The 20813-nt window shown below is 42.0% G+C and overlaps 1 protein-coding gene across 4 annotated transcripts in view; it reads left to right on the top strand.

The window, feature by feature from the left end:
• TMEM45A (transmembrane protein 45A) overlaps positions 1–20813 on the top strand; it is an 84664-nt gene that overhangs the window by 17475 nt on the left and 46376 nt on the right. Inside the window, exons 2-3 of one of the 4 annotated variants that reach the window (XM_063805151.1) lie at positions 9235–9474; positions 9603–9749. The exons of 1 other annotated variant lie outside the window; for it this stretch is intronic. In XM_063805151.1, the coding sequence (XP_063661221.1) occupies positions 9705–9749 (45 nt within the window). In that variant the 5' untranslated portion in view covers positions 9235–9474; positions 9603–9704. 4 annotated transcript variants of the gene reach the window in all.

Here is a 20813-nt window from a genome sequence, read left to right on the forward strand (position 1 = left end):
TCAGGTCACTCCCACCCGAATACTGCGCTTTTCTGATGGGCTTAAAAAACGGCACACCAGGAGATTATATCCCGCGCATGGCTCGGAGGGTCCTACGCCCACGGAGTCTTGCTGATTGCTAGCACAGCAGTCTGAGATCAAACTGCAAGGCGGCAGCGAGGCTGGGGGAGGGGCGCCCGCCATTGCCCAGGCTTGCTTAGGTAAACAAAGCAGCCGAGAAGCTCAAACTGGGTGGAGCCCACCACAGCTCAAGGAGGCCTGCCTGCCTCTGTAGGCTCCACCTCTGGGGGCAGGGCACAGACAAACAAAAAGACAGCAGTAACCTTTGCAGACTTAAATGTCCCTGTCTGACGGCTTTGAAGAGAGCAGTGGTTCTCCCAGCACACAGCTGGAGATCTGAGAACGGGCAGACTGCCTTCTCAAGTGGGTCCCTGACCCCTGAACCCCGAGCTGCCTAACTGGGAGGCACCCCCCAGCAGGGGCAGACTGACACCTCACATGGCTGGGTACTCCAACAGACCTGCAGCTGAGGGTCCTGTCTGTTAGAAGGAAAACTAACAAACAGAAAAGACATCCACACCAAAAACCCATCTGTACATCACCATCATCAAAGACCAAAAGTAGATAAAACCACAAAGATGGGGAAAAAACAGAGCAGAAAAACTGGAAACTCTAAAAATCAGAGTGCCTCTCCTCCTCCAAAGGAACACAGTTCCTCACCAGCAACGGAACAAAGCTGGACGGAGAATGACTTTGACGAGCTGAGAGAAGAAGGCTTCAGATGATCAAATTACTCTGAGCTGCGGGAGGACATTCAAACCAAAGGCAAAGAAGTTGAAAACTTTGAAAAAAATTTAGAAGAATGTATAACTAGAATAACCAATACAGAGAAGTGCTTAAAGGAGCTGATGGGGCTGAAAACCGAGGCTCGAGAACTATGTGAAGAATGCAGAAGCCTCAGGAGCCAATGCAATCAACTGGAAGAAAGGGTATCAGCGATGGAAGATGAAATGAATGAAATGAAGCGAGAAGGGAAGTTTAGAGAAAAAAGAATAAAAAGAAATGAGCAAAGCCTCCAAGAAATATGGGACTATGTGAAAAGACCAAATCTACGTCTGATTGGTGTACCTGAAAGTGATGGGGAGAATGGAACCAAGTTGGAAAACACTCTGCAGGATATTATCCAGGAGAACTTCCCCAATCTAGCAAGGCAGGCCAACATTCAGATTCAGGAAATACAGAGAATGCCACAAAGATACTCCTCGAGAAGAGCAACTCCAAGACACATAATTGTCAGATTCACCAAAGTTGAAATGAAGGAAAAAATGTTAAGGGCAGCCAGAGAGAAAGGTTGGGTTACCCTCAAAGGGAAGCCCATCAGACTAACAGCGGATGTCTTGGCAGAAACTCTACAAGCCAGAAGAGAGTGGGGGCCAATATTCAACATTCTTAAAGAAAAGAATTTTCAACCCAGAATTTCATATCCAGCCAAACTAAGCTTCATAAGTGAAGGAGAAATAAAATCCTTTACAGACAAGCAAATGCTGAGAGATTTTGTCACCACCAGGCCTGCCCTAAAAGAGCTCCTGAAGGAAGCGCTAAACATGGAAAGGAACAACCGGTACCAGCCACTGCAAAATCATGCCAAAATGTAAAGACCAACGAGACTAGGAAGAAACTGCATGAACTAATGAGCAAAATAACCAGCTAACATCATAATGACAGGATCAAATTCACACATAACAATATTAACTTTAAATGTAAATGGACTAAATGCTCCAATTAAAAGACACAGACTGGCAAATTGGATAAAGAGTCAAGACCCATCAGTGTGCTGTATTCAGGAAACCCATCTCACGTGCAGAGACACACATAGGCTCAAAATAAAAGGATGGAGGAAGATCTACCAAGCAAATGGAAAACAAAAAAAGGCAGGGGTTGCAATCCTCCTCTCTGATAAAACAGACTTTAAACCAACAAAGATCAAAAAAGACAAGGCCATTACATAATGGTAAAGGGATCAATTCAACAAGACGAACTAACTATCCTAAATATATATGCACCCAATACAGGAGCACCCAGATTCATAAAGCAAATCCTGAGTGACCTACAAAGAGACTTAGACTCCCACACATTAATAATGGGAGACTTTAACACCCCACTGTCAACATTAGACAGATCAACGAGACAGAAAGTCAACAAGGATACCCAGGAATTGAACCCAGCTCTGCACCAAGTGGACCTAATAGACATCTACAGAACTCTCCACCCCAAATCAACAGAATATACATTTTTTTCAGCACCACACCACACCTATTTCAAAATTGACCACATAGTTGGAAGTAAAGCTCTCCTCAGCAAATGTAAAAGAACAGAAATTATAACAAACTAACTCTCAGACCACAGTGCAATCAAACTAGAACTCAGGATTAAGAATCTCACTCAAAACCACTCAACTACATGGAAACTGAACAACCTGCTCCTGAATGACTACTGGGTACATAACGAAATGAAGGCAGAAATAAAGATGTTATTTGAAACCAACCAGAACAAAGACACAACATACCAGAATCTCTGGGACGCATTCAAAGCAGTGTGTAGAGGGAAATTTATAGCACTAAATGCCCACAAGAGAAAGCAGGAAAGATCCAAAATTGACACCCTAACATCACAATTAAAGGAACTAGAAAAGCAAGAGCAAACACATTCAAAAGCTAGCAGAAGGCAAGAAATAACTAAAATCAGAGCAGAACTGAAGGAAATAGAGACACAAAAAACCCTTCAAAAAATTAATGAATCCAGGAGCTGGTTTTTTGAAAGGATCAACAAAATTGATAGACCACTAGCAAGACTAATAAAGAAAAAAAGAGAGAAGAATCAAATAGACGCAATAAAAAATGATAAAGGGGATATCACCACCGATCCCACAGAAATACAAACTACCATCAGAGAATACTACAAACACCTCTACACAAAGAAACTGGAAAATCTAGAAGAAATGGATAAATTCTTGGACACATACACTCTCCCAAGACTAAACCAGGAAGAAGTTGAATCTCTGAATAGACCAATAACAGGATCTGAAATTGTGGCAATAATCAATAGCTTACCAACCAAAAAGAGTCCAGGACCAGATGGATTCACAGCCGAATTCTACCAGAGGTACAAGGAGGAACTGGTACCATTCCTTCTGAAACTATTCCAATCAATAGAAAAAGAGGGAATCCTCCCTAACTCATTTTATGAGGCCAGCATCATCCTGATACCAAAGCCTGGCAGAGACACGACCAAAAAAGAGAATTTTAGACCAATATCCTTGATGAACATTGATGCAAAAATCCTCAGTAAAATACTGGCAAACCCAATCCAGCAACACATCAAAAAGCTTATCCACCATGATCAAGTGGGCTTCATCCCAGGGATGCAAGGCTGGTTCAATATACGCAAATCAATAAATGTAATCCAGCATATAAACAGAACCAAAGACAAAAACCACATGATTATCTCAATAGATGCAGAAAAGGCCTTTGAAAAAATTCAACAACGCTTCATGCTAAAAACTCTCAATAAATTAGGTATTGATGGGACGTATTTCAAAATAATAAGAGCTATCTATGACAAACCCACAGCCAATATCATACTGAATGGGCAAAAACTGGAAGCATTCCCTTTGAAAACGGGCACAAGACAGGGATGCCCTCTCTCACCACTCCTATTCAACATAGTGTTGGAAGTTCTGGCCAGGGCAATTAGGCAGGAGAAGGAAATAAAGGGTATTCAATTAGGAAAAGAGGAAGTCAAATTGTCCCTGTTTGCAGATGACATGATTGTATATCTAGAAAACCCCATCGTCTCAGCCCAAAATCTCCTTAAGCTGATAAGCAACTTCAGCAAAGTCTCAGGATACAAAATCAATGTACAAAAATCACAAGCATTCTTATACACCGATAACAGACAAACAGAGAGCCAAATCATGAGTGAACTCCCATTCACAATTGCTTCAAAGAGAATAAAATACCTAGGAATCCAACTTACAAGGGATGTGAAGGACCTCTTCAAGGAGAACTACAAACCACTGCTCAAGGAAATAAAAGAGGATACAAACAAATGGAAGAACATTCCATGCTCATGGGTAGGAAGAATCAATATCGTGAAAATGGCCATACTGCCCAAGGTAATTTATAGATTCAATGCCATCCCTATCAAGCTACCAATGACTTTCTTCACAGAATTGAAAAAAAACTACTTTAAAGTTCATATGGAACCAAAAAAGAGCCTGCATTGCCAAGTCAATCCTAAGCCAAAAGAACAAAGCTGGAGGCATTACACTACCTGACTTCAAACTATACTACAAGGCTACAGTCACCAAAACAGCATGGTACCGGTACCAAACCAGAGATATAGATGAATGGAACAGAACAGAGCCCTCAGAAATAACGCCACATATCTACAACTATCTGATCTTTGACAAACCTGAGAAAAACAAGCAATGGGGAAAGGATTCCCTATTTAATAAATGGTGCTGGGAAAACTGGCTAGCCATATGTAGAAAGCTGAAACTGGATCCCTTCCTTACACCTTATACAAAAATTAATTCAAGATGGATTAAAGACTTAAACATTAGACCTAAAACCATAAAAACCCTAGAAGAAAACCTAGGCATTACCATTCAGGACATAGGCATGGGCAAGGACTTCATGTTGAAAACACCAAAAGCAATGGCAACAAAAGCCAAAATTGACAAGTGGGATCTAATTAAACTAAAGAGCTTGTGCACAGCAAAACAAACTACCATCAGAGTGAACAGGCAACCTCCAGAATGGGAGAAAATTTTCACAACCTACTCATCTGACAAAGGGCAAATATCCAGAATCTACAATGAACTCTAACAAATTTACAAGAAAAAAACAAACAACCCCATCAAAAAGTGGGCAAAGGACATGAACAGACACTTCTCAAAAGAAGACATTTATGCAGCCAAAAAACACATGAAAAAATGCTCACCATCACTGGCCATCAGAGAAATGCAAATCAAAACCACAATGAGATACCATCTCACACCAGTTAGAATGGCGATCATTAAAAAGTCAGGAAACAACAGGTGCTGGAGAGGTTGTGGAGAAATAGGAACACTTTTTCACTGTTGGTGGGACTGTAAACTAGTTCAACCATTGTGGAAGTCAGTGTGGTGATTCCTCAGGGATCTAGAACTAGAAATACCATTTCACCCAGCCGTCCCATTACTGGGTATATACCCAAAGGACTATAAATCATGCTGCTATAAAGACACATGCACATGTATGTTTATTGTGTCATTATTCTCCAATAGCAAAGACTTGGAACCAACCCAAATGTCCAACAATGATAGACTGGATTAAGAAAATGTGGCACATATACACCATGGAATACTATGCAGCCATAAAAAATGATGAGTTCACGTGCTTTGTAGGGACATGGATGAAATTGGAAATCATCATTCTCAGTAAACTATCGCAAGAACAAAAAACCAAACACCGCATATTCTCACTCATAGGTGGGAACTGAACAATGAGAACACGTGGACAGAGGAAGGGGAACATGACACTCTGGGGACTGTTGTGGTGTGTGGGGAGGGGGGAGGGATAGCATTGGGAGATATACCTAATGCTAGATGATGAGTTAGTGGGTGCAGCGCACCAGCATGGCACATGTATTCATATGTAACTAACCTGCACTTTGTGCACATGTACCCTAAAACTTAAAGTATAATAATAAAAAAAAAAAGAAAAGAACTATTGAGCCACAAAAAGAATGAAATCCTGTCATTTGTAGCAACATCGATGGAACTGCAGGTCATTATGTTAAGTGAAACAAGCCAGGCACAGAAAGACAAATATTACATGTTCTTACTAATACATGAGAGCTAAAAAAGTTGATCTCAGGAAAGTAGAGAGTAGAATGGTGGTTACCAGAGGCTGGGAAGGGTGTGGGAGGAGGATGAAGAGAGGTTGGTTAATGGGTACAAGTATACATTCATATAGAAAAATAAATTCTAGTGTTTGATGGCACAGTGGGGTGACTATCATTAACAACAATATATTATATATTTCAAAATAGCTAGAAGAGAAGGTTTGAAATGCTCCCAATACAAAGAAATGATAAATGTTTCAGGGGTGATAGATATTCCAGATACTCTAACTTGATCATTACACATTTTATGCATGTAGCCAAATAGCACATGTACTTTGTAAATATGTACAATGATTACGTATCAGTAAAAAAAGTTAAAAAGAGAGAGCATAGGTGAGAGCTCTCTGCTTTTATCTAATGAGCTCCGGACTGCCATACTCCTGGACATGATAGTAGGAAGTCTCAATCAAGGGCAAGATTATGCTTTCTGGAGAGAAATACACTGGAAACTTGATATAATCTAATTGATGTTAATTGTGATAAGTGTTGCTGGTTTTACTTTTGGCTTCATACATAGTGACTTATGTTTTGTGGTGGTAATGAGTAAAAGAGGTGGGGTGAATTGATGAAACTGCTTCTGTGCCCTGATAAGTGGCTGTGTTCTGATTGGTTCTCAGATGGGAGTTGATTTTTCTACAGGAAGAGAATTAGCTTACCATTGTGAAACCACTGAAGGCAAAGTCAAGAGAAGTTTACTTTACCTCCATCGCAGTCTTATTCCCACGTCCTCACTTTTTTCTCTTCCCTTTATTCTCCTTCCTTTTCTCCCCAGACTCATGATTGCCTTTCTGTCAGCAACTCTCTCCAGGTTCTCATTGACACAGAAATTGTAAAGACTCAGAAAAGGCTATGATGGGATATTTTTCCTCCTTGTTTCTGTGAATCTTATATTTGGATTGGAAATAGAATTTATATACCACCTTACGGGATCCTTCTTCAATTTTTCTGAAATTAAGAGAGCCCATTTTTTTTTTCATAATGTGTTGAAGGAAATAGTTTTTGAAAAGTTGGGAATGGAAAGAGGTCAACTGAGAGGAGATTTTTTACTTTGAGATATCTTCTCCCTGGCATGAGATGAGTCCTTGTGAAGTGAAAAGATGGGGGCTATCTTTGGAAAAACACCCATCGCTGCTCCCAGAGAGCTCTGGGCCCGCATTTTATGGAGAACAGCATCTGCTCTCACATTGAGCCTGGTTAAGCCTTTGAATTTTCCTTTGCATGTGTTCTCAATCACTGATGGTGCTGAATCATGAGGCATATTGCCAGACGTGGGAATGAAATTTTTCTTTTCTTTTCTTTTTTTTTTTTTAAGACAGAGTCTCTCTCTGTCACCCAGGCTGGAGTGCAGTGGCACAATCTGGGATCATTGCAACCTCCGCCTTCTGGGTTGAAGCGATTCTCCTGCCTTAGCCTCCTAAGTAGCTGGGATTACAGGCATGTGCCACCATGCCCGACTAATTTTTTGTATTTTTAGTAGAGACAGGGTTTCGCCATTTTGGCCAGGCTGGTCTTGAACTCCTGACCTCAGGTGATCTGCCCGCCTTGGCCTCCCAAAGTGCTGGGATTATAGGCATAAGCCACCGCACCCGGCTGGGAATGGAATATTCTTAATGAGGAACTTGATAATGTCTGAAAAAGTAAATTTTCAGGAAAAGCCACAGGCTTGAAGTGTATCATCTTTCCTTCATGGTTTGGCACATCCATGTAAGGGTGTAAGTTCTGTAAGTTCCTTTTCCATGTGTTAGTTAACAAATGACGTTTAGAAATATCCTCTTTCTCACTGTCCCCATGCCAAAGATCAGCCTTTCATATTTTTCCTTAATTGTCAAAGAAATATTTGAGCATCTAAGGTGATATTCTTTATTACTGTGGATGTGATTTGGGAAACAATTCTTGGAGGGCAAATCTGAGTCTGTGGTGAATAAAAAAGTGAGGATAAATGTGAATGAATATTGTTTCTGGGGTTCTCTGTGCAGCTGGAAAAATGATGAGCAAGTTATCTTAATTAGCTGAGCATCTTCCTCTTCTTGAAAGGGCTGTGATGCTTGTGATTGGAAAAAGCCGTTCTTACGTGGCATCCTTTTAGGAAAGACTATGGTTTAAATGGGCTTGTTTACAGGCCTCACTTTTGGGCTTACCTCCACCTCCAAGCCATCCACCATCATTAGCCACGTTTCTAAAATTAACTTATTAGAGGAACTGTTTGATTCATGAGATAAGTGGGTTTTGATTGGGCGTGGTTATGGGGTTTAGGAGGGTCTGCTGGTTAGTTCCACTGAGACCCTGAACAGTATGAAGGGGAAGGCTAATTAAGAAGCAGAAAGAGAAAAAAGGAAGCCAGTCTTCTCAAACATTTTGTTGGAAGTCTGCTGAAAGATTCATTTTGCATCTGGGCCCCACAGATTGCATAGCTGGTTCTGCCTCTATGCTTTCAGGTCGCTCAAGTGTTAACAGGAGTGAGAAATTAGAATCAAGGGCCCATTTCATCACTTTCTTCCAAGTTTCTGTATCCACATGTACACTGTATGAAACTGCTGTCCATACTCTTGTCTTAATTGATTTAATGTTTAATCTCCTTTAACAGAAGGTTTGCAGAGGTCTCTTTTCTTCTTCTAGTACAACTTGCATACTTATTTAGAGTCTGTAGTTAAAAGGGTGATTCAGGTCTTGGCAATATGTGATACTTCTGTCCTTTGAAAAGAAGTCATTTTTAAAATCTTGGTTTACTTTGTTTTATGGTAACAAGACAATACACCTTCTTATTTATTTCATATGTGCACTCCACACTCATTCCAGCAGGCCTTATTTCTTAAGCAAGAGACAAGAAATGGCCTTATTGATTGGCAGGTACAAGTGCTGAAACTAGCACTAATGACTGTGAATATTCATTCCTGAGTCGTATTTGTGTTCAGACTCAGATGAGCGGTGCAGACTGGAGTGTTCGTCTATTCCCCTTGTGTGGGTTAAGATAAGCTTGAGATGGTTGGCTTAGGTTGGCCCAGGTGAGAGAAGCAAAGTGATGGGTGGCCCTGTTCCCTGTGGGAGGCTTTACTTTTCCATGCTTGCACACTGAACACCTAAGCTGGCCAGTCAAATAATCAAGAGGCAGACTTGGTAAAAATGTGAATAAATGAGTGTAGTTACTATATAGCCATTAAAGAAAAATCTGCTAATGGTGACTCAGTAGTGCCTCCCTGATTGTAAAGGACAATGTCTTCTGGTGAGCTGTGAGCATGTTCCATGGGTTGACAATCAGATTTACATGTCTGATGACATTAATTGCAGGGTGCTATGGGCCAGGTTTCTGAAGTTGGGTGGAGGTGGAGGCCACCGGCAGTGAGTACAACGCCCAGGGGAAGCATGTGAGTGGGAGGAAGAAAAGAGAGTTTTCTGGAGCTGTTGCAATGTGTATGCTGGTGAAATCGACTTGAGCATTAAGCAGTATCTCCCAGCATTGTTAGCTACTGAGTGGCACATCTTCAGTACGCATGATTCGTGGGGGACTCAGGCAGAGGTAAAAGTGTGGTAAGTTTTAATACCGTGTTTGCTTACTAGTTGCTTTTGACATGCATACAGGGGTGTGTGTGTGTGTGTGTGTGTGTAAAACAGACTGTAAGATGTCAAGTTTCAGCCTATTGATTTTTTTATTCCAGAAACTTTTCAGCATTACCTAAGAAACAAAGGCTCAATTTTGGCTGCTTCATTGTTATCCCTTCTGCCACAGTTCTAACGTGCCTGATCTACTGAGACCAAGGATGACCAATGACTCAGAAGGGAAAATGGGATTTAAACACCCAAAGGTTAGTTTGGCGTTTCTGCAGTAACCTTTGGTGTGATAATGTGAAAAGAGCAAGAACTTTTGATTCATAAAGACCTAGTTTGAACCTGACTCTACCGTGTATTTATGACATTGTGCAAGTAACTTATTGTGGGTTGTGGCTAATCAAGGCAAAGTTAATACTAGCCTAATGCTGATGATTCTGTAGAAATTTTATTTCATTTTATGTTGGGATCTAGCATTGTGGGTGGATAGGAAGAGTTGATGTTGAAGATATGTGCCTTAAATGCTTCTCTTGATTTCTGTAGCATTTTCTTCCTCTGGGGCCTTCAGGAATCTGGCAGCTGAAGCGTTAGGTCTACCAGGCACTCTTTTTATCCATCCTTCCCATCCATCCATTTATCCACTCAACACTTAGGTACTGAACCACTTACTGTATGCCAGACACAGTTCTAACAGTTAAGGATTAAGCAGTGAAGAAAAATAGAAAAAAAAATCCTGTATACATGGAGCTTTCATTCTAGTGAGGGAGGAATGCAATAAACAAAATAAGTCAGTAATTATGGGTATATTAAAAGGGAATGTGTTACAGGGAAAATAAAGCAGGAAAAGAGGGTAGGGTATTGAGGCAATTTTAAATAAGGTGATGAGAGCAGGTCTCATTGAGAAAGAGCTCCCCTGCAGAGCTCTGAAAACAATTTGCAGACAGTGCCTTCTTGTTATTACCAACCAGCAGTGCTCGTTGCCTTGTCTTCCTCTTGTTTATTCACTGAGGCCTCACCATTTTTGGTCCATGAAAAAAATAATTGTTTGAGAGCATAGAATATGACTTTTGGGTTTTCCCTTAGGGCTATGTTAAGATGCTAGTAGATGCTAGTTAAAGGATACCTTGGTGAGGCCCTCTTTTCCGCCCTTGCTGGGTTCTGGAAATGATACCTTCTGCTCTGTTATCCATGTGGCCTTATACATTGGGTACCTACCTGCAGAGCTTTTTTTGCATAACCTCTCTAGCCCCTCTTGTACGCCCCACACAAACCTCTGACTATGCAGCTAAGTATAGTCCCTTGTAGGGCTAGGCCTCTGCTTCTAGTCTTTTCCCTGCTTTCTTGGAGGAGCAGGCAGGCACGGGTTGCCGACCTAACTTCATGCTTTTGGACAACAGCAACCTCTGCCTTCACCATTTCCTGACCCAACATAGTGAAAGGAGAGTGTCTCATCACCAAGAAAAGCCTCTCACTTTCTCTGTCTTGGTCCAGGAGGTAGGAGAACAAAGAGGAGCAAATAAGTCAATCACATCATGGTGTCACAGCCAGGCTGGGACCTGGAAGCAACCTTTGCAGTACGAGGATGGGATCCACATCAAGAAGACACCCAGTCTTCTTTGGCCCATGATGGATCACGAGTCAGTGAATGTTTCATTAGCTTTCATGAAGGGGGATATCTGCTTTCTGGTAATTTTCAAAATATTAAAGAACCCCTTTCGGAGCTAGGAGCAAAGTTTAGCGCGTGAAGCTCTGTGAAGGCAATGGATGCCTTTTAATTTGGGATTTAGTAGAGCTTAAATTCCCTCTGATACATCCTAAGTTCCCCAAAGGCAATGTGAATGGATGGGGTCTGGGCAATGTCTGCACCTCCAGCTGAGATGGGATATGGTAGGGTTTAGCTTTCATTTCCCCTTTCTTTCTTTTTTTGAGACCGAGTTTCCAGTTGCCCAGGCTGGAGTGCAATGGTGCAATCTTAGCTCACCGCAACCTCTGCCTCCTGGGTTCAAGCGATTCTCCTGCCTCAGCTCCCAAGTAGCTGGGATTACAGGCATGCACCACCATGCCCGGCTAATTTTGTATTTTTAGTAGAGATGGGGTTTCTCCATGTTGGTCAGGCTGGTCTCGAGTTCCCGACCTCAGGTAATCTGCCCGCCTGGGCCTTCCAACGTGCTGGGATTACAGTGTGAGCCACCACGCCCAGCCTCATTTCCTCTTTCTGATATGGATCTCAGAGGTGGCTTCTCCTTGGCTAGGAATATGACATTGCCATACCAGCTGCAGCACGTACGCACACACCCTGGGGCTGTCCACCCCACATCATTCTGTGCCAGTTGTGTTGGCCTTTTTCTGCCCACTGAGGATCTAGAGAGACAGTGATGTCAGCTAGAGCTGCTGTGGCAGGTGGGGCTGTTCTGATGTCTGATCAAGTGGCCAGAGCCTCCTTGCCACATTCAGCTCCTGCCCACGTCCTCTAGGCTGGCCCCAGTACGGCTCTGGGCCACTTTCCATGACTGTGAAGTATATTTCTGCCCAGCTTAGTAGTAATGAGGAGTATTTATTTTTATACGTTTGCTTGTTGTTTCAGGTGGTAAGAGTTCTGTAGAAGCTAGGCTTTCCTAACATCCCAAGTCCTTCTTAGGCAGCATTTTGGTCCTCCAGTTATATACCTGCCCAGTTCTGTCCAATATTGAGTTCCAATCTATACTTGAAAAGACAAAGATGAACAGTAACAGGAGAGTAACTGTTGGGGGTGGGGGTAGTGGGCCCAGCTGCACTGACAATAACAATCCCTTCCCCACCCCTCCTTGGTTGTCTGTGAAGCTACTCTAAGGAGTAATTCTTCCCTGGACCATACCCTGTTGGGAAGCGAGGTGTGGAGGTGCCAGGCAGTGGTTTGGGGGGCTGACTCTGGCCCTTGACCTGTGAGTCACAGCTGTGTGGGAGATGCAGTATCAGTCCCTTGATTTGTTTGTTTTTCTGGATTGCACCTTTGTTGACAGTCTGGCACTTACTCTTGTGTATTTTGTTATTTATTTTCAATGGTGCAAGGCCCCAGTGTTCCATCCTCCTTCTGAATTCACAGAAACATCCACGCAAATAGACTGGCCTTGGCTCGGACTCACATTTGAGAGACTTCAATCTCCTTGGCCTGTCAAAATGAAGTTCTTCTTAAAAGTCCTAACTCTCTGGTGCTGGCCTATAGTCTAATCAATGCTTCCCAACCTTTTTCATGTCACAGTATACATGGACATGACATGATTTATGTAGGTGGGAGGGCTCATTCCTAGGCAGTAGGCCATCGGGGTCTGGCTACTATAGTCCTTGCCCCCTCACCCTCACCTGGCTGTTCCTGGGGCTTAGGGAAATTTGTGTTTCCCTGTGGCACACCTGTTCCCAATGGGGGCACACAGATATGCTACAGCTAAGGTTAGAAGTTCTGGCCCAAGACCTAGCATAGACCACAATCTCAAGGTGCAACAAAGTGTCTCGTCCATAAACATCTTTGAAGATGATCCTAGAGGGTGGATGTACATTCCCAGGATGTTGTAAGTTTGGGAGAACCAAGTTCCTGTGGTTGCACCCATTGCTTGGTGCAGTCTGCCACCACCTGTCCTTCTAGAAGGAAGGGTAGAAGGATGCCAACACTGCATGTCCCCTCCAGGCCAGCATGACCAGGATCCTTGGCTTTGTGGCCAAACTCTAATGCTTAGCACTGCTTCTTTCCATCCTACCATATTCTGGGGTTATTTCACATGACTTCCACAGGTTCCTGACCTCCCAGCTTTGCTACATCTTCTGCATCGCTTAGAACATCACTTCTTATGCAATGGTTGCAGGCGTCATAGATATTCTGCTGATGTTGTCTGTTTGTGTTGCCGTGAACCACACCTGGATAACTGGTCTGGGTGGAATTCAGCTACTGCAAGAGTACATACTAGTCCTCTTTTAGCCCTTATGACTGTGTGGTACCAGGTGGTGGTTCTTACATTTAAACAGAACTATGGGCTCATCCATCCATTCATTCATTTATTTACTCGTTTAACAACCCTATTCAATAAATGCTGGCTACTGGGAATATAAAGATTAAAGTCATAGTCTCTGCCTTTCAGGAGCTCACAGTGCAGTGAGGGAGATCCAAGAAGTAAACAATGATGATATGCATGAGAAATTCCATTGGGTTCTGTGGGAACACAGAAGAGGGGGAAGATTCTTGCACTTGGAGAGTGGTCAGAGGAGGTTCCCTGGCTGAGATGAGATAACTTTTAGCTTGAATCTTTTCTCCTCTTCCTCTTCCTCCTCCTTCTCTTCTTCCTCCTCCCCCTCCTTTCTCCTCCTTCTCCTTCTCCTCCTCCTCCTTTCACCTCCTTCTCCTCCTTCTCCTTCTCCTCCTCCTTTCTCCTTCTCCTCCCCCTTCTCCTCCTCCTTCTCCTCCTCCTCCTTTCTCTTCCTTCTCCTCCTTCTTCTCCTTCTCCTCCTCCTCCTCCTTCTTCTTTTTCTTTCTTCTCTTTCTCCTTCTTATTCCTTTTTGAACAGAGTTATCTGGGATGTATGCTAATTGAATGAAGGAAGGAAGGGAACTGCATAGAGCTAGAGAGCGGAACTTCAAGTGCCACCATTTTGTTTGGTCATAGTAGAATTCTAATGGGCAACAGTAGCTAATGAAATAAGGATCACTTAAGGAGGGAGAGGAGACCTCTACATTAGCCTGCAATGGTCAGATCATACTTTTGGAAGGAGAATGTCTGTGGGATTCACTCATAGAAACCCTGGAAAGTTTCCACTGGAGGAGAAAGAAATCTAGATGGCAAGCTGGCTTGAAGAGACTTGTTATGTGTGGCTTCTGTGAGTGCGGGAGGATGGTGGGGGAGACTGCCTTCTCTATCCTGCTTCTTTCATTCAAAAGACAGCATGATCTTGGGCAAGTGCCATGACATCTCCAAACCAGTGTCCTCATTTATAAACGTGGTTCTCATAATACCTCTCTTGCCAGGGTTGATATGATAATTAAATGACATAATTTATTGTTGTATGAAAGAATCTAACATAGTAACTACTCAACAGATGTTAATTTCTTTTTCCTTCCCATCTATCTTTTTTCTCTTCCTCTTTTCCTTCTCTTTTCCCTTTCCCCTGCCTTCATACATCAGCTCTTTATTAGGTAAGTAATATTTGTCAGGCATCTTGCAAGTTTTACATTGTCCAATATGGTAGCCACAAGCCACATGTGGCTATTGAACAACTGAAATGTAGCTAGTCCCAATTGAGATGTGTTGTAAGTGTGAAATACACGCAGAAGTTGGGGTAGTTAACACTCCACCTTGTCCCCACACCATTTCCAGGGCATGCTTTCCTATGGGCAGGAGACTAGAGGCATTTTGAGTCTGTGGAGGCTTTTCCTATAAAAAGCCAGTCTTTGATGGGTTTCTAAGGTGGTCTTCGATTGCTGACCAGTAAGCTCACCTTCCCTCCTGCAATGACATTTTTATAAATGACAGTCTTGCTTTTAAATTCCTAGTATGTGGTCTTAATTTCCACACAAGTCTGGAAATGTTGACTTAGTACAAAAAGAAAAAAAGGCCAGGCATGGTGGCTCACACCTGTAATCCCAGCACTTTGGGAGGCAGAAGCAGGAGGATCGCTGTGGCCAGGAGTTGGAGACAAGTCTGGACAACATAGTGAGGCCTTGTCTTTAAAAAAATAAAAAAATTAGCCGGGTGTGGCAATGTGTGCCTGTAGTCCTAGCTATTTGGGAGACTGAGGCAGGAGGATAACTTGAGTCCAGGAGTTTGAGACTGCAGTGAGCTATGACTGAGCCACTGCACTCCAACCTGGGCAACAAAGCAAGACCTTGTCTCTGAAAAAAAAAGAAAAAGAGAAAAAAATGGAATGCCAACTATCTCATTAATAATTTTTTTTCTATTGAGCACATATTTAAATGACAACATTTTGGCTATATTTGGTTAAATAAAATATATTATTAAGCTTAATTTCACTGGTTTCTTTTTACTTTTAAAAATGTGGCTACTGAAAAATTAAAATTACATATGTGTCTTGCACTGTGTTTCTGTTGGGCAGCACTTTGTGGAGCTTATGTCTGATGGGGGGAAGGTAGAAAAGCAACAACAGCAACAGAAAGATATTTTTAAAATAAATGTAAAAAACAACAAATACAAAATTACACATTGTGATGCATACTGTGAAGACAAGTTTCTATGGAAAGGAAAATGAGAAGACCTAACTTCATTCAGCTGGCCCATGGAAGGCCTCGCTGAGGAAGACACATTTGTGCTGTGCCTTGAGGGAGGCTCTTCCCACAGAGTTTCCAGCCAAAAGTGGAGACAGAGCATTCCAGGTAGAGGAAACAGCCTTCCGGGGAGTATTTCTTGAGATTCCCAAACACTTGTGGTCAGCAATGGGGAGAAACAGACCCATGAAGGGTCCCCTGACTTTTCAGAGCTTGTGGTACGGGGAGACAGGTGGACAGGCATGTGCTCTAGGCTGCAGGGATGCGACAAGTAGTACTGGCTCTGGAAGCACTTTTCCTTCCTCTCTTCTCTCTGCCTCAGAAGCATCACTGACCACAGTCCTGCCCTTGGAGGTCCCGGGGCTGGTCTGTTCTTCCTTCATGGTGGGTAGTGAATAACACTCACATTTGTCCCTTGATTCCTTGTTCTCTCCCGTGGCTCTGACTCAGACTCCCATCTGGGAAATGAGCGTCTGCAGCAGCCACTTAACTAGTTTCCTTGCCTCCAGCCTCTTTCTCCCTTTCATATACTCTGTGTGACGCTGCCAAATTAATCTTCCTGAAATACCATTTAGCCCGTGTAACTTCCCTGATAGCACCCTGCTGCTGGCAGAGGAGCTGTGTGCTGGGAGCTTCTGGATGTCTCTCACTTTTCACCTTTACCTTTTCCTTCTATGGGCAATGACACCGTTTGCAGAGAAGCATGTTCTACTGCCAGGCTCTTTAGCTTGAGGAACTCTTAAAGTCTCATCTTCAGCCATCTTCCCATATTTCTACTCTTGCCTTGCATTTTCTTCTGGGCCAGGCATACTTGAGTCATCATTCTTTAAATGCTAAGGGCCACTACCTCCCAGGGAAGAAAGAATATTAACAACAGCTCAGGTTCTGGCATCCATCAAACTAGCTTCAAATCCCAGCTCTGCCATTAAACTAGCTGTGGGAACCTTTTCAAGAAGTCATTTATCTTTTCTAAGCCTTAGTTTTCTCATCAGTTGACACCATGAGGCTAAAAGTAATTTGTACCCCTTGGGGTTGGGTTCTTTAGATAGTACTGCAGATAGACTTAAGGCAAGTTAGCCATAAAGAACTTTGTTATTTTAGATGGAAAAAAATTATCTGCCAAAAAAATTCTAGATTTTCTTTTCTCTTTCGAAATCCATTAGTTTTAGATTGCAACAGACTGGTCACAACTCCAACAAATTAAGCTACAAAGAACAGACTGTCTTAGAGTCCCCTAAGTAATTAAGCAAGGTCCTTTGCAAATTAGGAAGCTTTAAGTGGAAGGAAGAATCTAGTTCAAGGTTGGCTTTTATATTTGCAGTCACAGGCACAAAGTGAGTCCATGTGGCTATAATCATGTTTCTGAATTTTTTGGATGAAGACGTAAAAATCTCATATCCTCTATTTATGTCCGTATTTTAAAATAGGTATTTAAAATACATAAATGTAATTTAAAATTATAATATATATGCTTTTTGGGACACCACCTACATCAGGAATGACTGAGCAAGAGACTGCCTTTCTTTCTATTGATTTCTTTGGAAGATGTAGTGTGTAGCAGTTAGTCAACAAGAGAGGACTATGACACCTGGTCCAGAGTTAGTGCACAATAGATATTTGTAAAGTGAGAATAAATGAGGGTCAATAAAAAAGTATTTCAAAAACTCCCTTATGGTGACTGAAATGTCTATAGATTACTGCAGTATTTGATGACAAGAAAAGAAACAAAACTCCAACAAGAGTTCAAATGTCTTGTATACTATATTTTAAAAATCTGTTCAAAGGAACAAGGTGAATATAGTGCCATCATTCTCAGCTACCCTCATGATAGTCCTTCTTACTTTGGGCCCAAGACTTTGGCCTTTTTTTCTATTTGCTCAGAACCAGTAAAAATCTAATGATTCAGTGACTGTGGTTACAGAATGCTGGGAATTGTGACGAGGTTGGGAGAAACATTGGAAACTGTCCTTGACCAAGGGTTCCAACCTTATGAAATATGAAATAGACCTATTTTTTAACATCTGAAGATTTCCAGATCTCTCTCCATCCTGTCCTGCAATTTTATTGTGGGTGTTTTAGTATCTGTTGATTGAGAAGAAAGATATACCAGTTCATGATGACCTCTTGCAATGCAACTTTGGCCGAGGAATCTTCAGTTCACCTGATGGAACCACTAACATTTTAGACCAAATTTCTAATTGTATTAATGAGGCGCAGGACCACTTTTGGTTTAGGAATAGCCCGGGTATAATTCAGAAAAGCATAGGATGTTCAAATAGAGATTTGAAAATATCCGGAAGTCACAACCAAGACAACTCAGGACACCAGATAAGACTGGTGTTGCTTGAGAAATCTTCACCCTGAGCTGTTGCAGTGTTCATTACTCAATGGAAATCCCTTCACGGATCACCACATAAAATGCAGAATGCTTAGTGAAATTTGAATTTTGAATAAACAACACGTGCACTATATGGAACATACTTGTGCTCAAAAACTACCTGTTGTTTATGTGAAATTTAAATTTCACTGGGTGTTCTACACTTTTGTTGTTGCTAAGTGTGGTCACTCTACCTTCAGGTGTCCACAGTGGTGCCAAGGGTTGAAGGACAGGAACTAAAAACATGGGTTGTATTCCAGCATGACTGTCAACATAGATTACTGATGCATTTTCTGGGAACCTTTCGCATCTCTAAGGCTGTAAGGCTCTATATTTGGTTTTCTCAGGGATCCTTGTTCTCCCTCAGGGGTGTGCAACCCAACTTGGGCAGTGGCAGCCCAGGAGGAAGTTGTTGATTTATTCTCTTGGTTCATTTTCATTTACTTTGAGGTTTTGTCATGAATTTGTATACCTGACCTTCTGTGAAGTGAGGGCAGAATCGAAGGTGGGGATTTCTTGGGGCTGAAGTAATGACTTTAAGGGTGAAATCAAGGGACAGAGGAGGAGGCAGGATGGAAGGAGACTTCAGCTCACTTGGACCCCTTGTTTTTTTCTGTACAGGAGTCAGAACATTTTCCAAGAAGCATGGCAGACTAGAAACTCTCCACCTTTTCTTGTCTAAATTTGAATTTAAAGGAGATTGGAATTTAGCTGCTCAGCTCTGTCTCTTTTTTTTAAACACAGTTTCCTTCTCCCTCTATAAGCTAAGTTTAAAAGAAAAGCTGGCATTGTACTGTTTTTTAAATCATTTATTTAATTTATAAATGAAGTATCCTAGGATTTTAAATTCTGATTGTAGAATCAATGAATTTATTCCAAAAGCATGCAGAACACTATGACAGAGCCAAAGAAACAGCTTATTTTAATGAACATTCACATTAAAAATTCTGTTTCCATAAAGGCAGAGCAATGTAAAAAAATGACTTTCATATGAGGCCTTAAGGGTCAGATAGTTTCTGTTTTATAGGAGATTGGAAAGAAAGCACTGCAAATGAAGCTCCTATTTGTTGGATGGGCTTTTCTCTCCTACCAAGGACAAGAATTTTGAAGGTTCATTTTATAAAGTTGTATGGTGGTGAATGCCATTGTTTCCACACAAACACTCCTTTCCCCCATAAGACCTCAAATGTTTGGTTGTGCAGGGGGATTTAAAATCAGAGAACATGAAGAAATTAAAAATGAAGCAATTAGTTGTAGGCTTTAACAATTAACAGAATAAAACCAGGGGCTAGAAGGCAGTAGCATATGAGTTTGAGAAACACTGCTTTACCTCATTCTTTCTTTCACTGGGCATTAGCTAGTCCCACACTCAGCATAGCCTTGATTCAGTCATTTAACATTTTAAAGTGCAAGCTTGGTGCTTGAATAAATAAGCAGCTCCTGGGTAGCGGGAAGAGATGGAGACTCAAAGAGGTCATCTCAGCATAGTGTGGGAGGCCATGCTGCAGCGAGGGGATGTGCAAGCGCTGTGGGGGCATAGTGGGAACAGCCTAAATCAGACTGGAAGTTCAAGATCAAGAGAAGAATCACCTCCAAGACTAGACCTTTGGGTTGTAACTGTGAGTCTTGGAGTCTTGGAGTCAAAACCTTGTGAGTCTTGGAGTCAAAACCTCAGATTTCTCAGGCCAGCCTTTATTTTTACTTTTATTTTTGTGATAGGGTCTCACTCTGTCACCCAGGATGGAGTGCAGTGGAGTGATCTAGCTCATTGCAACCTTTGCCTCCCAGGCTCAAGAGATTCTCCCACCTCAGCCTCCTGAGTAGCTGGGACTACAGGCACGTGCCATTTTGCCTAACTTTTGTATTTTTTTGTACATATGGGGTTTCATTATGTTGCCCAGGCTGGTCTCAAACTCCTGAGCTCAAGTGATCCACATGCCTTGGCCTCCCAAAGTGCTGGGGGTTATGGGCGTGAGCCACCATGCTAGGCCAACCTTGATTTCTGATATTTTGTTCTATCAGAACAACATGTTTACGTGTACAGACCCTGTACAGAAAGACCGTGTCTCTGCTCCTTGGCTCTTCCATCTCTTTTTATCCTTCCCAACTTTTTAAATGGAAAATTTCAAGTATATATAAAAATAGAATAGTATAACATACTGATTACCCCGTTTCAACAACAATTACTAACTCATGCCAACTTTGTTTTATCTATTCTTCCATCCATTTCTCCTGTCCCCCAGAAAATATTTGTATAAGTTAGGGTTCTCTAGAGAGACATAACCAAAAGGTTGTGTGTGGGATGTGGAGAGGGAGATTTAGGAATTGGGTCACACAATTTTCAGGGGCTGGCAAGTCTGAAATCTGCTGGCCTGGAGCTGGGGACCCAGAGGGTAGTTGATGTTGCAATCGCAAAACCAAAGGCAGTTTCGAGGGAGAATTCATTCATCCTAGAGAAGACCTCAGTCTTTTAAGACCTTCAACTGATTGAATGACTCCTGCCCCTCCAGCCTCCATTCACCAGTATAGAGGGTGATCTGCTTTACTCAAAGTCTACTGATTTAAATGTTAATAATATCTAAAAATATATTCACTGTAACATCTAGACTGGTCTTTGACCAAAAGCTGAGTTATGTTTTAACCAAATTGACACATAAAATTAACCATCACAATTTTGAAGCTAATCCAACTTATCACATT

This window comes from Pan troglodytes, chromosome 2, assembly GCF_028858775.2.
Source record: "Pan troglodytes isolate AG18354 chromosome 2, NHGRI_mPanTro3-v2.0_pri, whole genome shotgun sequence".
Taxonomy (NCBI): Eukaryota; Metazoa; Chordata; class Mammalia; order Primates; family Hominidae; genus Pan; species Pan troglodytes.